Source organism: Salvelinus namaycush, chromosome 15 (genome assembly GCF_016432855.1).
Source record: "Salvelinus namaycush isolate Seneca chromosome 15, SaNama_1.0, whole genome shotgun sequence".
Lineage (NCBI taxonomy): Eukaryota > Metazoa > Chordata > Actinopteri > Salmoniformes > Salmonidae > Salvelinus > Salvelinus namaycush.
The window spans coordinates 38014706-38031321 of NC_052321.1; the positions used below are offsets into that span (position 1 = coordinate 38014706).

The 16616-nt window shown below is 45.0% G+C and overlaps 1 protein-coding gene across 1 annotated transcript in view; it reads left to right on the plus strand.

Annotated features, from left to right (window-relative positions):
- The window catches only part of shprh (SNF2 histone linker PHD RING helicase), a 30775-nt gene continuing 14159 nt past the window's right edge, over positions 1 to 16616 (plus strand). Inside the window, exons 1-20 of the mRNA XM_039009866.1 lie at positions 1 to 142; positions 665 to 1390; positions 1651 to 1780; positions 2971 to 3192; positions 3343 to 3421; positions 3699 to 3849; positions 6994 to 7102; positions 7194 to 7450; positions 7662 to 8363; positions 8618 to 8869; positions 9087 to 9165; positions 9325 to 9488; positions 9676 to 9932; positions 10558 to 10679; positions 10918 to 11006; positions 11216 to 11308; positions 11535 to 11642; positions 11977 to 12119; positions 16303 to 16476; positions 16554 to 16616. Coding sequence (XP_038865794.1) covers positions 674 to 1390; positions 1651 to 1780; positions 2971 to 3192; positions 3343 to 3421; positions 3699 to 3849; positions 6994 to 7102; positions 7194 to 7450; positions 7662 to 8363; positions 8618 to 8869; positions 9087 to 9165; positions 9325 to 9488; positions 9676 to 9932; positions 10558 to 10679; positions 10918 to 11006; positions 11216 to 11308; positions 11535 to 11642; positions 11977 to 12119; positions 16303 to 16476; positions 16554 to 16616 — 3911 coding nt within the window. The 5' untranslated portion in view covers positions 1 to 142; positions 665 to 673. The remainder of the gene's footprint in view (positions 143 to 664; positions 1391 to 1650; positions 1781 to 2970; positions 3193 to 3342; positions 3422 to 3698; positions 3850 to 6993; positions 7103 to 7193; positions 7451 to 7661; positions 8364 to 8617; positions 8870 to 9086; positions 9166 to 9324; positions 9489 to 9675; positions 9933 to 10557; positions 10680 to 10917; positions 11007 to 11215; positions 11309 to 11534; positions 11643 to 11976; positions 12120 to 16302; positions 16477 to 16553) is intronic.

A 16616-nucleotide genomic window follows, 5' to 3' on the forward strand; every position in this document is an offset into this window, starting at 1 on the left:
ATGGCGCACCGCAGCGGCGGAGGAGCTGGCTGTTCAAGAAGACAGTAAAGTCCATTCTTGACTGATTTTGATAAACCAGACCAGTCTATTATTTCGTCTGCAGGGACCAGGAACAGAGACGACGCTTTGTGAGAAATAAAAAGTAAATGTTCAATGTTTGTTAGAGCCAGACAGTAGACAGATTTGCTATCAAAGCCAGACAACAATCACAATGCACCTAGAAGCGGCACTGTGGTGTTGCCTACTCGTTACATTGTAGCAAAATGTTGCAGTATGGGATTTCTACATTGCAGAGGCATTGTTGACACTTAGTAGTTCGATAATCAATCAGTGAGCAGTTGTCATAATGTGAAGACAATTAGCAAGTTTACACCAAGGATTTAGAACGTCAGGATAACGGAATTGCTCAACCACGACGTTTTATGGTAATCTGGAATAGACTTCAATGGTATAAGTAGATCCGACAGGTGTTTGTTTTTTTAACCATGCGTGTCCATAACGTGGGTTTTTGCTTTGATTAACTAACCTCTAATAACTTTCATTTTGTGGTTCTTCATAACTCAGTTCCCTCCAAAAAATTATGCAAACTTTAATCTGGGCATGCTTTACTCATCATAAGCATTACAGCAGTGAGTGACTTTCCTGACATCCTATGCTCTCCTAGGTTGCCATCATGAGCAACAGAAGGAAGCGTGCCCCGCCGGTGAGGGTAGATGAGGAGGCCAAGAAGAAGCTGAACTGGAACATGCATGAGGACCGCAGGATTGAGACTCTACTCCAAGAAGAGGAAGACCAGATTCCAACCAGCTCATTTCTGTCCACCGGCCACCACATCCCAACTGCTTCCCTTCTCTTCACCGGCGACCAGATTTCAACCAGTTCCCTTCTTTCAACCACCCACCACATCCCAACCGGTTCTCTTCTCTTGAGCGTCCAGGAGGACTGTGAGGCAAGCTGCTCCAGCTCAGGAGCTCTGTTGTCAGACCTAGGACTAGGAGATGACCCCCAGCTCCCTGCTTCCTCCTCCACAGACACCTCCTCCTCCACCTTCCTCTCCCTCACTGTGCTTCCTCTTTCTGACCTGGCTCACATCTGGAAGTCTCTGATCGGGGAGTTCAGCCTCCGTCCTCCCCCTCTGTGGGTTAATCCCCCGGGCTGTGACCAGAGGGCCTTCACCCTTCGTAGGACAGGAGATCAGTTGTACCTCAGTTTGACCAGCAGCAGCGAAGAGAGTAGTACTAGTACAGGAGGACTGGAGATGAGGCCTCTGGATAGGACCTGCCCAGTGGAGTGTTTCCTGGCTGGAGGGATAGTATTGGAGGAGCTGGACTGGCTGCAGAAGAGAAGAGCTGTGCAGCTGTGTCATCAGCCAGGAGAGGATGAAATTAAGGTGTGCAGTTTCACTTTATATACTATGTGATCACTTGGAGAGTAGTGTCAATATTACATTTTTTTCAGTTCACAAGCGCTTCAATGAAATGTGTAGTTTATTCAGCATGGTGGCTGATGTAGTCACCCATCGATTGTGTTCGGCCATTACGGTTATGAATATGGAATGAATTATTAAATTGCCTTTTATTTTGCTGTTTACATTTCTGAAGAAGTGCAGTGGTGTTTTTTCTCTTGTGTTTGTTGGCCTTCCCGCGGCAGGTGGGGATATATGTACTGGAATCGGGATTGGGAAAGCCTGAATTCCTCAGCGAGGGAAACGGACGGATTAGAAAGGCAAATCAACTGATACAGAAGTTAATGGAGTTTTACTATGACTTTATCATCCCCGGTGAGTAACTTGTACCTCTTCTTCTTCTTCTTCCTCCTCTCTCTCCTCCTGGGTCGTTCCACCAATCCAATGCCTTTTGAGAAGTGTAACTTGGACCGATATTTTTTTTTATTTCACCTCATTTTAACATTCTGTCATAAATAGCACATGTTAAACTTAACATTTACATTACATTTTACAACATTACAACTTAAAAAAAAAAAAACATGTTTTCCCATCTCGAGGTTAAATTTATTTTAAAAAATGACTATAGTAAATGTCTATTAGGTGCCAAATAAAGTACTGTAACGGGGTTGATCATTTCTTCTTAAATCCACCATAAAACCCCCTGTGAAAGGGGGAATGGAAGCTTGTTGTGTGCGACAGGGAGTGGCAATTGAATGCAAAAAAAACCCACATTTCTAGCCTGTCTATCTATGGTTAACAAGGTTTTTGTCCACCACAAAACACCAGAAAAAAAGAGTAGAACCAGCTCAACTATGATTTGACTATTAAAATATTTAACAAGGAATAGTTTCACCATATTAAAATGAGAGTTCAGTTCACGAAACAGGGTTGACCTTTAAATGAGGGACAGATGTAAATGAATTACTAATCACATTAAATAAATCATCTTCAGAAATTGTCAAGGCAACAAAATAACTAGGGCTTTACAACAATGGTGAAAACTTGGATGCATTTTGAGGTTAAGTGGGTTCAAATCCAGAGAGTGCCACGGAGGGGAGTCATAGAGGGTGCACGGAGAGGCGTGTACAAATGCTGGATTTTGGCGGCAGGTAGCCTAGCGGTTAAGAGCGTTGGGCCAGTAACCGAAAGTTCGAATCCCTGAGCCGACTATGTGAAAAATCTGTCTGTGCCCTTGAGCAAGGCACTTAACCCTAATTGCTCCCGTAAGTCGCTCTGGATGAGAGCGTCTGCTAAATGAATCAATTGTAAAAAATAAAATAACAAAAATGGCACTTTAGCTAGTCTTTATTCAGAATAAAAATCTGATTTATTGAATTCTCCATGTGGTCTATATTAAAGGGCACTTCATTTAATATAACAGGCTTTTAAAATTCAATATTGTTGCACAATTTCTACTTAATCAAATGGAATCAAAACGTACTCATTTCGTGGAACAACCCTCCTTTACTTCTCCTCAATTGACCCATGACACTCTGTGTACCATTTCTCTGGTACCATGTTAGAAGTGGTGTCGACCGAGGAGGAGGAGTGTGACACTGACTTGGAGAGGCAGAACGTGGAGGAGCTGTATGATTACGTCAGACACCTCCACCAGAGAGAGAACCAGGACGTGAGCATAGATGTACAGCACAAGGCTCTTATCCCAGTCCTCAGGCCATACCAGAGTCAGGCTGTTAACTGGATGCTGAGGAGAGAGAAGTACAGGAGCAGTAGCTCTTCTCAAGGTAAACATTCTCCCTGCAGGCAAAACAGGTTGAAATGAATCCATTTTGCCTGCCAGGTTGTACATTATGGAACTAATTCCATTGGAAAGTATTTTTTATTATTTTGATTATCCTGGACAACAGTAACAATATGTAATTTCCCCTTCCCAGAACAATCTCTAAATTTCCTATGGAGGGAGCTTGTCACATTGTGTGGGAAGAAGCTATTCTACAATCCATATACAGGCGGGTATGACCTTATCTACAAATATCTTCATTATCAGACACTGGCAGATAACACAAATCATAAACATAAAGAAATATAATCAATCAGCCTCTGAACTGTGTTTAATACATTGTTATTACATGGATATCACTTTTTATTACAGTTTATGTTGTCAATGTCATGACCCTATCTCCCTGTTGCGGCCTGATAGTTATTACAGTGTTTTCACTGTTTTTAAATACATACCAACATACATGGACCATTTCCTGTCTATTGCTCTAATTCTCCTTCCTCCCTGCAGCCTGATTCGTGAGTTCCCCCTGGCCGGGGTGGAGTGGCCTGGGGGGATCCTGGCTGATGAGATGGGTCTGGGGAAGACTGTGGAGGTCCTGGCTCTTATACTGAACAACAGCAGACAGGGCCTGAAGCAGGAGGCCCTCACCCTGCCTCTGGTGAGAACCATGTTATGATGGAGGGGGTGGCTGCCGTCTTATCGGCTCTTAACCAGCCATGCTATTTTGTTTGTTTTTTCGCGTTGTTCGTAACTTGTTTTGTACATAATGTTGCTGCTACCGTCTCTTATGACCGAAAGGAGCTTCTGGACATCAGAACTGCGATTACTCACCTCAGATTAGACAAAGAGTTTTTCTTCAATGAGTCTGAGGGGAGGGATATACTACAGACACCTGACCAGGCCCAGATCCCCGTCATTCGCTGGAGAAGGAAACTGAGATTTCGCAGAAAAAGACCAGGGTGCCTAGTGAGGATCAGGCGGCGAGTGGCTAATCTGCCTTTGCCTTCCGTCCTGCTAGCTAACGTTCAATCTCTGGGAAATAAATGGGACGAACTGAAAGCACGTATATCCGACCAACGGGACATTAAAAACAGTAATATCTTAAGTTTCACAGAGTCGTGGCAGGACGACAACATTAAGAACATACAGCTGGCGGGTTATACACTATCGGCAGGACAGAACAGCAGCCTCTGGTAAGACACGTATGTAAACAACAGCTGGTGCACAATATCTAAGGAAGTCTTATGGCTTTGTGCTTGAGTAACTCATGATAAGCTGTAGACCACACTATTTACCTAGAGAGTTTTCATCTGTATTTTTCGTAGCTGTCTACATACCACCACAGACCGATGCTGGCACTAAAACCGCACTCAATGAGCTGTATACCGCCATAAGCAAACAAGAAAACGCTCATCCAGAGGCGGCGCTCCTAGTGGCCGGGGACTTTAATGTAGGGAAACTTAAATCAGTTTTACCTAATTTCTATCAGCATGTTAAATGTGCAACCAGAGGGAAAAAAATTCTAGACCACCTTTACTCCAAACACAGAGATGCATACAAAACTTTCCCTCATTTGGCAAATCTGACCATAATGCTATCCTCCTGATTCCTGCTTTCAAGCAAAAATTCAAGCAGGAAGCACCAGTGACTCGGTCTATAAAAATTGGTCAGATGAAGCAGATGCTAAACTACAGGACTGTTTTGCTAGCACAGACTGGAATATGTTCCGGGATTCTTCCGATGGCATTGAGGAGTACACCACATCAGTCACTGGCTTTATCAATAAGTACATCGAGGATGTCGTCCCAACAGTGACTGTATGTACATACCCCAACTAGAAGCCATGGATTACAGGCAACATTCGCACTGGGCTAAAGGGTAGAGCTGCCGCTTTCAAGGAGCGGGACTCTAACCCGGAAGCTTATAAGAAATCCCGCTATGCCCTCCGACGAACCATCAAACAGGCAAAGGGTCAATACAGGAATAAGATCGAATCGTACTACACCGGTTCCGACGCTCGTTGGATGTGGCAGGGCTTGCAACTATTACAGACTACAAAGGGAAGCACAGCCGAGAGCCTACCAGATGAGCTAAATAACTTCTATGCTCGCTTCGAGGCAAGTAACACTGAAGCATGCATGAGAGCATCAGCTGTTCCGGACAACTGTGTGATCACGCTCTCCGCAGCCGATGTAAGAGCTTTAAACAGGTCAACATTCACCTAGCCGCAGGGCCAGACGAATTACCAGGACTTGTACTCAGAGCATGCGCTGACCAACTGGCAAGTGTCTTCACTGACATTTTCAACCTCTCCCTATCTGAGTCTGTAATACCAACATGTTTCAAGCAGACCACCATAGTCCTTGTGCCCAAGAACACTAAGGCAACCTGCCTAAATGATTACCGACCCGTGGCTCTCACGTCTGTAGCCATGAAATGCTTGAAAGGCTGGTCATGGCTCACATCAACACCATTATCCCAGAAACCCTAGACCCACTCCAATTTGCATACTGCACCAACAGATCCACAGACGATGCAATCTCTATTGCACTCCACACTCCCCTTTCACACCTGGACAAAAGGAACACCTATGTGAGAATGACTACAGCTCAGCGTTCAACACCATAGTGCCCTCAAAGCTCAACACTAAGCTAAGGACCCTGGGACTAAACACCTCTCTCTGCAACTGGATCCTGGACTTCCTGACATCCGCCACGCTGATCCTCAACACGGGGGCCCCTCAGGGGTGCGTGCTCAGTCCCTTCCTGTTCTCCCTATTCACTCATGACTGCACAGCCAGGCACGACTCCAACACCATCATTAAAGTTTGCTGATGACACAACAATGGTAGGCCTGATCACCGACAACGATGAGACGGTCTATAGGGAGGCGGTCAGAGACCTGGCTGTGTGGTGCAAGGACAACAAGCTCTCCCTCAACGTGATCAAGACAAAGGAGCTGGTTGTGGACTACAAGAAAAGGAGGACCGAGCACACCCCCATTCTCATCGACGGGGCTGTAGTGGAGCAGGTTGAGAGCTTCAAGTTCCTTGGCGTCCACATCACCAACAAACTAACATGGTCCAAGCACACCAAGACAGTCGTGAAGAGAACACGAAAAAAAACAAGCTTCTTGCCATCCAGGACCTGTATACCAGGCGGTGTCAGAGGAAGGCCCTAAAAATTGTCAAAGACTCCAGCCACCCTAGTCATAGACTGCTCTCTCTGCTACCGCACGGCAAGCGGCACCGGAGCGCCAAGTCTTGGTCCAAGAGGCTTCTAAACATCTTCTACCCCCGAGCCATAAGACTCCGGAAAAGCTAATCAAATGGCTACCCAGACTATTTGCATTACCCCCCCCCCCCCCCCCCCCCCTTCTACGCTGCTGCTACTCTGTTATTATCTATGCATAGTCACTTTAATAACTCTATGTACATATTACCTCTACACCGGTGCCCCCGCACATTGACTCTGTACCGGTACCCCCTGTATATAGCCCCGCTATTGTTATTTACTGCTGCTCTTTAATATTTGTTATTCTGATCTCTTACTTTTTTAGGGGGGGGGGGTTATTTTCTTAAAACTGCATTGTTGGTGAAGGGCTTGTAAGTAAGCATTTCACTGTAAGGTCTCTACTACACCTGTTGTATTCGGCGCATGTGACAAATAAGAGGGCATCAAATGGCACTTTGACTTTCTCTCCTGTTTTGACTTTATTGGCACATCAGAGATGGGGGGGGAAAAATCAAAGATATTCCCATTGATTGATGAACGCATAGGGTTGTCTCTCTTGTGATTTTCAGGGAAAGTCTGTGAATTATTTTGTACCACCTCCGCGACCAGAAGAAGAGGAGATGCATATAATTCACTGCAAGTCAGAGGCTCAACATAAAGTGAAAATATCCTACCCAAGTAAGTCACTGATGATGTTGGCTACATCCTTTCAAATTAGCGTTTTTGATGTGTTTTTTTTTACAACCTGTTGTGTGTTATCTCTGTGCAGCTGTGCGTGTGATGCTGCTCACGGCAATAAAAGAGATGAGGGTTGGTAAAGGAGCGTCGGTCAACGCCATCTTTGCGTACATTCGCACCACATACCGGTACGACCTCTTGAAGAACCGTAACCACATCAAGAGGGCCCTGGGCAAGCTGCTGGACGAGGAACTAGTAGAGAGAGTCAAAGGTCGCGGTCTGGCCGGATCCTTTAAACTGGGGAAGAAGTACAAGGAAACCAAGAAGAAGACCACCACGGCCAAATCTGTACGTATTGGAGTCCTTGCAGAAATACATATAGTCTTCTCAGTTACACTATCTTCCATAAGATACTGAGAATTTGATTATAATTGTGAAATACCCTCACTGTGTAAGCCTCAAATGAGTTTTTCTGTTCTTCTAATGGCATGCACTGCGTTCAGATTACTGCTGTTAAACCCATTGATGGCCTTTGATGGTGTTTGGTTTGGTTTTGCAGCAGAGTCCCTCCGGAGACAGTGGGCCCAGGAGAACTTCACTAAGGCGAGCAGGGAAGAAGGGGAAGACCTCTTATAAAGACCCCGATACCCCAGACCTGTCTCCTTCAGAGGATATTAGCCAGAGCTGCCTGTCCCCTGACTGTCCTGTTTCTGTAGAGGACAGTAAAGATGAACAGCAGGAGGGACGCCTTGAGAAAGAGCGACGCAGCGACACGCTAAGCACCTCACAGGATCTGTCACCTGTTGCGAAGGCAGACCGTCCTGAGGAGGACGACAAAGAGACTCTCCACAACTTCCAGGAACAGGAGATGGAGAGAGTGGATCAAGTGGAAGATGCCCTCGAAGAGAGTAAGCAGCAACCAGGTCCACATGTCACTCCGGAAATGCCGCCGGCCACCCGGGTGTCGTTCACCCCCTTCAACACCCCAGACTATCGCTTTGAGTGTATCTGTGGCGAGCTGGGTCTCATCGACTACAAGGCCCGGGTGCAGTGTCTCAACTGCCAGCTGTGGCAGCATGCAGAGTGTGTGAACTACAAGGAGGAAAGCCTAGACACCACACCGTTCTACTGTCCTCACTGCCTGGTGGCCATGACACCTGTCCCTACAGGAGCTACCCTCATCATCTCCCCTTCGTCCATCTGTCATCAGTGGGTTGAGGAGATCAACAAACACATCAGCTCCTCATCACTACGAGTACTGGTAAGGACTTCTATAAGTCTGCACTAAACGGTTATATTGCAGTTGAACTTTTACAAATAGTTTGGAATCTTAATTGTTAGCTTATATTCGTTTATAAATCTGTAATTAAACAGTTATATAACTTGATGGAAAGTGCTGCCAACACTGCTGTTTGTAGTAGCTGACATTGACCTGAGGTTGGTCCACCCATCCTGCGTTGGTCCATCCTTCCATTCATCCTTCCATCCTCCCTCCATCCCTCCCACCGTCCCCAGGTGTACCAGGGGGTGAAGAAGCATGGTTTCATCCAGCCTCACATGCTGGCTGAGCAGGATGTGGTCATCACCACCTATGACGTGCTGCGCTCGGAGCTCAACTACGTCGACATCCCCCACAGCAACAGTAAGGACGGCCGGCGCTTTCGCAACCAGAAGCGATACATGGCTGTTCCCAGCCCCCTAGTGGCCGTGGAGTGGTGGCGCATCTGTCTGGACGAGGCCCAGATGGTGGAATGCACCACTGCCAAGGTGAGATGCCTGGAAGGAGAATAGTAATTATGGGCGGGGGTTAGCCTCAAGGTTGGAGAGACTGGTCGGAAACTGGAGTGCTCTTCAGATGCCGTAAATGTTATAGCAACAAGCAAGATGGTATTCCTACCATTTTCGTCAATTACCCTTGGGCTTTTAGCATCTATGCTATTGTTTCCATTGTTACAGATTGTTCATTGTTGTTTTTCTTCATCAGGCGGCAGAAATGGCTCTGCGTCTCTCGTCAGTCAACCGCTGGTGTGTCAGTGGAACTCCTGTACAGAGAGGCCTGGAAGGTTAACTCTTAAATTCAAATTTATAATTCATTGATACCTACAGTAGTTTTCAATGCTTCCCCGGTCTTCACATGACTGATCTGTCTCTGTTCTGTCCAGATCCGTCTTGCCTTGTCCTGTTCTTAACCCTAACCTGACAGACTGCTTTGTTCCGAACAGATCTGTATGGTCTGGTTCTGTTCTTGGGGGTCGACCCCTACTGGGTCAAGTACTGGTGGGACCAGCTGCTCTACCGACCCTATCGCCGCGGAAACACAGAGCCACTCTACAACCTGATTGGTCAGCTGCTGTGGCGATCGGCCAAGAAAGATGTCATTGATCAGGTAGGTTGGATAATAACACATTTTGTATGACACAAATGTCTTCGTAACATATCAAGTACCTAGTCAGGTTGTTATTGTGAAATAGAATGTGTTTCTCATAGCTTACCTGGTTTAATGAGGTAAAGTAAGTTTTGCCTTTTTAGATTCACAAGTATGACTTTTCAGATTCTGTTCATCTGTTTTCCAGATTCAGATTCCCCCTCAGACAGAAGAGGTCCACTGGCTGCAGTTCTCTCCAGTGGAGGGTCACTTCTACCACCGGCAGCATGAGGTGTGTTCCCAGGACGCCCTGGTTAAGCTGAGGAAGATCCAGGACTGGAGCCTGAAGCTGGGCAGCCTGGACAGACGCACGGTCAACACCATCCTGTACCCCCTGCTCAGACTCCGTCAAGCCTGCTGCCACCCACAGGCTGTCAGGGGAGAGTTCCTGCCCTTCCAGAAGAGGTAAAGTTTTAAAGATATAAAAAAAAATATCTCATCGAGAAGATGTATAGGTATGATGAGCTTGACAGACGAGCCTGACACTGTTACTGTTCTAGTAGAGAAAAAAAGATTTGCACTTGAAATTGAAGTGTGTTCTAACTAAGTGTTAGTGCAGTTTTTTTTTTTTACCTTACTTTACTGTGTTACAAGGCCCCATTCACTGTGTAAAGCAGGATGGGGCTGGGTGGCCAATAGAAAGGCTATTGTCTGGTCATGCTGTCTTTGGCGACTGAATTGTTCTTTCTGATGTATCAGTTGGTTCACACAGAGCCCAAATTACTAGCTGGTAATTGGATGGCGTCACACATAGAGATAAATAGTATCTATGGCCTCACGTTTGTTTGTTGGTTGATAGCTAAAGCCCTACAGTTTGTCTGGGTCTCTGGAGCGATGCTGTTTTGTTTGGTCCTGTTTGCCAGTTGGTGAGGTCTTACCTACAATGTGTTTCAGTGGCGCTGTTTGGTTTTGTTGGCCAATAAAGGATGCCTAAAGTGGGTTTCAGTCTCTGGTGCTGCGGTTTGGTTTTGTGTAGATTGCAATGACGTTCGTGACTAACGGATCCTGTGACCTAATGCCCCTAAAACAGCACCATGACGATGGAGGAGCTGCTCAAGTCCCTGCAGAAGAAATGTCGAGTGGAATGTGAAGAGGTTCACAGACAATTGGTGTGCGCCCTCAACGGCCTGGCAGGCATCCACATCATCAGAGGTAGACAACAAAACTCCTCCTCGCTACCTCTCCAGTCGTTCTGTCTCCTCATCTCTTTCCCATGGGAAACTGACCTGGGAGACTGTGACATCATTGATCTGTGCTTGTCCCTATAAGAAGGAGCATCCTTTATCTTATTGCTGTGCGTGGTAGTGTAGCATGACTTATGAAAGTGCTGTATAACACAGAGCGGTGTAGCTTTAACGAGGGCTGTTGTTGTCGGCATTGCCACCTGTAGATGAGTTTGGTGAGGCAGTGGAAATGTACAGAGAAGTCCTGAGGTCTTCAGAGGAACACAAAGGACGACTGAAGACGGATTCACTGCAGGTATGCACTACAATCACGCAGCCGACGTCTAAAGGCCCATTCTAGACTATCAAAACCTATTCACCATCACATTTGCTACCTTTCTGCTCATATTAACTCTCTCTTTTGTATGTGGCATCTGCTAGATGCTGATTAGCAACAGAAGGAAACCCTTCTGAAGTCCTGAATGTTTCCATTTCATCTTTTTGTTTCTGTGTTTTTATGAACAGAGGCTTCACGCCACACACAACCTAATGGAGCTGCTCAACGCAAAGCACCCTGGGATACCGCCCACTCTGAGAGACGACCGGCTGAAAGAGGAGGTGAAACACCTGCTGCTGATGGTTGTCATGTGTTTGGTTCCTCCCTGACCCCGATCTCCGCTTTGTGTTCCTATGATGTGGCCAAAGAAATCTAAATGTCTTTCACTTTCCTAGGATTCGGCCTACCTGTGTACTATCATATGTCTTTCCAATTCTACAATTGTGCGCGAATGCTCATATAATATGTATATCTGTCCCTCTGTTCTGTGTGATATCTAAAAAAAAGTCAGAGCAGCTGAGGCAGCACTACATGACCAAACACAACGCCGAGGTGTCTGAGGCCTACCAGAATCTACAGCCTGTATTGCAGAACATCAAGGAGCTCAAACGCAAAGTAAGAGACCCTCTTGTGCACAGTGCCATTTGATTGTTTTGACCAATTTAAGCAGCGTTTGAAGTGGAGGTGGGGGATTTTAACCAGTAGATTTGTAGTGGTTCTGTAGTGGGGAGGGGGTTGAATCTGCTCTTTCCATTTCCAGCTGTGTCGGTCTCCAGAATCAAATCGAATAGCTAGCTAGTGTACGCAAGATTTGGTTCTGGGTTCCAAGATTAAGAGCGCCTTAACCTAAACATTACCCAACTGTTGCATTATCCTATATGCACACGTGTCTGTGTATGTATTCGCCCCCTGTATGACTGTCTCTTCTCATTACTGTTCTCTATGCCAGGTCAATCTACGATCCCCCTGGTGGCTGGATGTGGTACAGCGGGCCATACAGCACAACGTCGATGACGACCTGGTTTCCCGCATCCAGAACGAACTGACCTGCAGCTACAAACAGCAGGCCAACAAGTTCTCCATGGCTGACAAGTATTTGGATTTGAATTTACTATATTTATAGCAATAAATTGATATTTCCTGTGTTAGTTTTGGCATCTACAGTATTTTAGATGTAGTTTTAGTCTTAAAATACCTTTTATTCCCTTCGCTAGTTGTAGTTATTATCAGTCGACTAAAACTGGACAATTTTAGTCTAGTTTTAGTCACAACCGTTTTAGTCACATAATAGTCAGTGCATTTTATTATATTAAATAATGACTATTTAGGCTACCTCTAACTTCTATCATGTGCACATTCAGATAGCCTTGTCCAGCTAGGATGAATGTCCCCTCGTATACCTTGGCTGGCAACATTCGTTATTTACAGTCATTATTTACATACATTTTCTACGGTTTTTCACAAGAGCTTCATAATAAAAGTAGTAATAAACTAAGAAAATCTGTTAATCACAGGCAGCAACCTAACAGGAGTTATTCATTAAGGCCTCTAGGGCTCTCTGTTTGTAAGGCATGGATATCATATATTTTCTCAATCACCGCCTCTCTTAAGTGGCTGTACAACTTCTAAGCCCTGGAGCCTCAGTTCGCAACTCGGCACACGTCTTGTCCGACCGCATTAGTGTCAGGCTACAGGGGACTTCTTGTCACCAATTCTGATGTTGCTCTTATGCTCTGTAATATGAATTTTCATTTTTTTGTTCGATTTTCCAACATGATAATAGCCACATGGGCACTTCAGTAAATAGACGCACATTTCGTTCTCCAGGAAATTCTACCCCTGACTTACGTTTTCTTTCCCGTATGAGGATGAAGGAAGAAATTACCCTTGATCATCGCATTACGGTCACACAATTATGACATGGAAAATTGCCTGAGGGGAGGATAGATCAAACATTCTGAGAGGGTACATATTCATCTGCTCTTACCGGTCTCTCCCTTAGGTTTCTAGCACGTTTAAAAGCGAATCGAGGGATATTCTGAAAAGCCTGGCCCACAGAGGTGTCCGTAGACAGGACATGCCAATGCTTTTATATTTTATTTATTTAATTTATTTGTATTTAACCCCCTTTTTCTCCCCAATTTCGATCTTGTCTCATCGCTGCAACTTCCCAACATGTTCGGGAGGCAAAGGTCGAGTCATGCGTGCTCCGAAACATGACCCGCCAAACCGCGCTTCTTAACACCATCCCGCTTAACACGGAAGCCAGCTGCTCCGATGTGCCGGGGGAAACACTGTTCAACTGATGACCGAAGTCAGCCTGCAGGCGCCCGGCCCGCCACACGGAGTCGCTAGAGCACTATGAGCCAAGTAAAGCCCCCCCTGGCCAAACCCGGACGACGCTGGGCCAATTGTGCGCCGCCCTGTGGGACTCCAAATCATGGACGGTTGTGACACCGCCTGGGATTGAACCCGGGTCTGTTGTGACGCCTCTAAGCCTTAGACCGCTGTGCCACTCGGGAGGCCCATACCAATGTTTTTTAATAGAATATTTAACAGCCTGAGAGATGGAGGAATAAGTAGACACAAATGCAGTAGGTTGATCATTAGAAAGGGCAGGTTTAGGCGTCAGTAAGCTGTCCTGTGTAACATTGAGTACTTAAACAAAATTTTCCAACAACTGCTTATCATAACCCTTAGAGGCAAACCGATCACATAAAGTGGCGGCTTGTTTTTCAAGTTCATCGTCAGTATTACATATTCTTCAGCTGGCTATAAGGTAGACTACATCTAAAAGTAGACAGATGGTAACTTGAATAATGCAGGAAATTGTTTATTTCAGTATTCTGGCGATACACAATGGTCTGAAGTCCATTGTCTTTGTGAATCAGTACATCAAAAAAATAAACAGTTTCTTCACTGGATTCCAGAGTGAATTTCATAGTAGGCAAACTGGAATTCATGTACAGTCTGAACTCATATGTCCCACTCCAAATGAAATATACACATCATCAATATAACGGAACCAATATTTCAAAAGGGGGAAAAACAATTACCATTAAAAACAAAGTCTTCTTCACGCTTCCCTATGAACAAATGTGCGTAATTCGGTATGAGTCGGGACCCCATCGCAGTGCCCTGTGACTGAATGTAGAAATCGTCGTTTTTGAGCCAGTTCACATAAAAAGTCAGTAGGGGGCACCTGTTCGTCTCTCTTGTACATGAAATAACTAATAGTCTTCTGTTTTTTATCCAACCGCCCCAATTTACACACACATCCACACATCCGGCTGGAGAAGAGGGCAGCCTATTAGGGGGTTAAGTTCCTTGCTCAAGGGAACATCGGCGGTAGGTGGCACCTGAGACATTGATGCCAGCAACCCTCTGGTTGCCACCTCACTCCGGACAGATTTCTTCAGTAGTGGGATTCGAACAGGCAACCCTCCGGATGCTGGCCCGCTTCTCTAACCTCGAAGCTACCACCGCCCCTTTTTCTGAGTCAGCGATACCAAGGCATTATTGACTCAGACGTTGTGCATAGAATGTCTGAGTCAGCAATGCCTTGTATAGAGTTCAGTTAAGGAAGTCCGTCGTATCCTTTAAATATGAAGGTAACAGCCGGCTTGATGTGATAATCCTAACATGGAGACGAGGCTTCAGTGGCTGACTGAGTGTCAGCAGCAATGTGACGTCTGGGAACAGGTTCTTGGCGACTCTTGTGAATTTTTTGAATTGTATAAAATTGAGGTCAGAGAACGTGTTACTGTAACATAAAGTTAGACTCATTTTTTGTGGGATTGCTAATCGCATTGTTCAAAATAACTTGGAACTTGGAATTCACCCAAGAACTTGGCGGTAGGATCACAACTCAAGTCTCTGTTGCTTAATTGATTCAGTATTTCTCTTCTATATGATTCCTTTTTTTTTGAAGAACAGTTGCGCCCCCTTTATCTGCAGGTTTGATAACCACACTGTCGTCTTTGGAGAGGGAGCGTAAAAGCTTGCCGCTCACCAAGTGACAGGTTCTAATAAGCAATTCTGAACTTCATCAGGAACAAAAAGAGAGAGGACGCATGCTGGTCAACTAGACGACAAAAAGTATCTACAGAAGCATTCAGAGCAGGGGGTATGAAAGGGCTCTTAAACCGTGTCGTTGTCTTAGGACTGGTGACGAAGGCCCCTGTAGTCAGACACTTTAATGCGGTAAGACATGATGTGTGCCAACTGAGGTTCCAGGGCTTAGAAGTTGTACAGCCACTTAAGAGAATAACTAATAGAGAGAAAGTGCTGTTACAGAGAGGCATATTATATCCATGCCTTACAAACAGAGAGCCCTTAGAAGCCTTAATGAAGAAATCCTGTTAGGTTGCTGCCTGTGAGCAAAGGGCGATTTTTTTTTGTTTGTTTATTATTTTGATTTTGTGAAAACAATAGAACATTTATGTAAATAATAACTGTAAATAATGAATGTGAAAAAGAAGGAAGCTGTACTACAATGTGACGTCATCTACTATATAAATATGGGTGGATGTCTGTCGTTCTCCAAACGCTGACGAAGGCTCCGTTTTGTTTTGACCTGTGCTGCTAAAAAACAACACATGAACATTTCAGTGACTGCAGGTTTTTCCTTTCGTCCAGGGATATAGCCTTTTGATCCCAGCACCCAAAGCTGAGAGAACCATTTTCTCTTTTTAATATTGTAACCAATGTCAGACATAATTAACCATATAGGCTAAAAGGCAGGGGTCGCAACAGTGATTTTTTTTGGGGGGGGGTGATCGTGTCTCAATGTTATCAAGGTATGAAATTATGGTATTTGAAAAGAGCAATCTTTTTGGGGCTTGGTTGTGGTCAATTTCCAGTATACAAATTATTATTATTAATCCCCCCATCTAGTTGCCTATCCCTGCTATAAATCCTCAATCAGACCGCGCAACTCAAAGATGTCAATTCTGCCATGAGAGGATTGCATGAAATAGTCTCAACAGATGAAAAGGAGCTTCATGTCATATTAAATGTCCATTCGTCTCACGTGGAATTGTTATATACTATATATAATTTATTTAAAAATTTATAATTTTTTTTTTTTTTAGGGTATATCGTTATTGTCACAGTTTTAGTCCTTGTTGACAAGTATGTTTTCGTTGTAGTTATTGTTGACGAAATGAACACGGTTGGAATATATGCCACTTAGCAGACACTTACAGCGACTTACAGTACAGCTTTGGTATATGTAGGTGATCCCTGCAGGAATTCAACCCTATGACTCCTGTAGGTTCCGAGATGGGCGTGGCCTGCAGTTCCTGCTCAGCACTCAGATGGAGGATCTGACGAAGTCCCAGAAGTCTGTGCAGGATGCGGTGAAGAGGCTGGAAGGCACACCATCAGAGGCTGTCATAGAGGAGACTGTTCTCTGTCACCTCAGACCTGTCCGCCTGCCACTCAATAAGTAGGCCTCAAATGCAAAAAAAAAAAGTATATATTTTTTTAATAATACATGATAATTTGACTCTTGTATCTTTCCAGCTGTGTGTTTTGCAAAGCAGACGAGCTCTTCACTGATTATGAGTCCAAGCTCTTTTCACACAC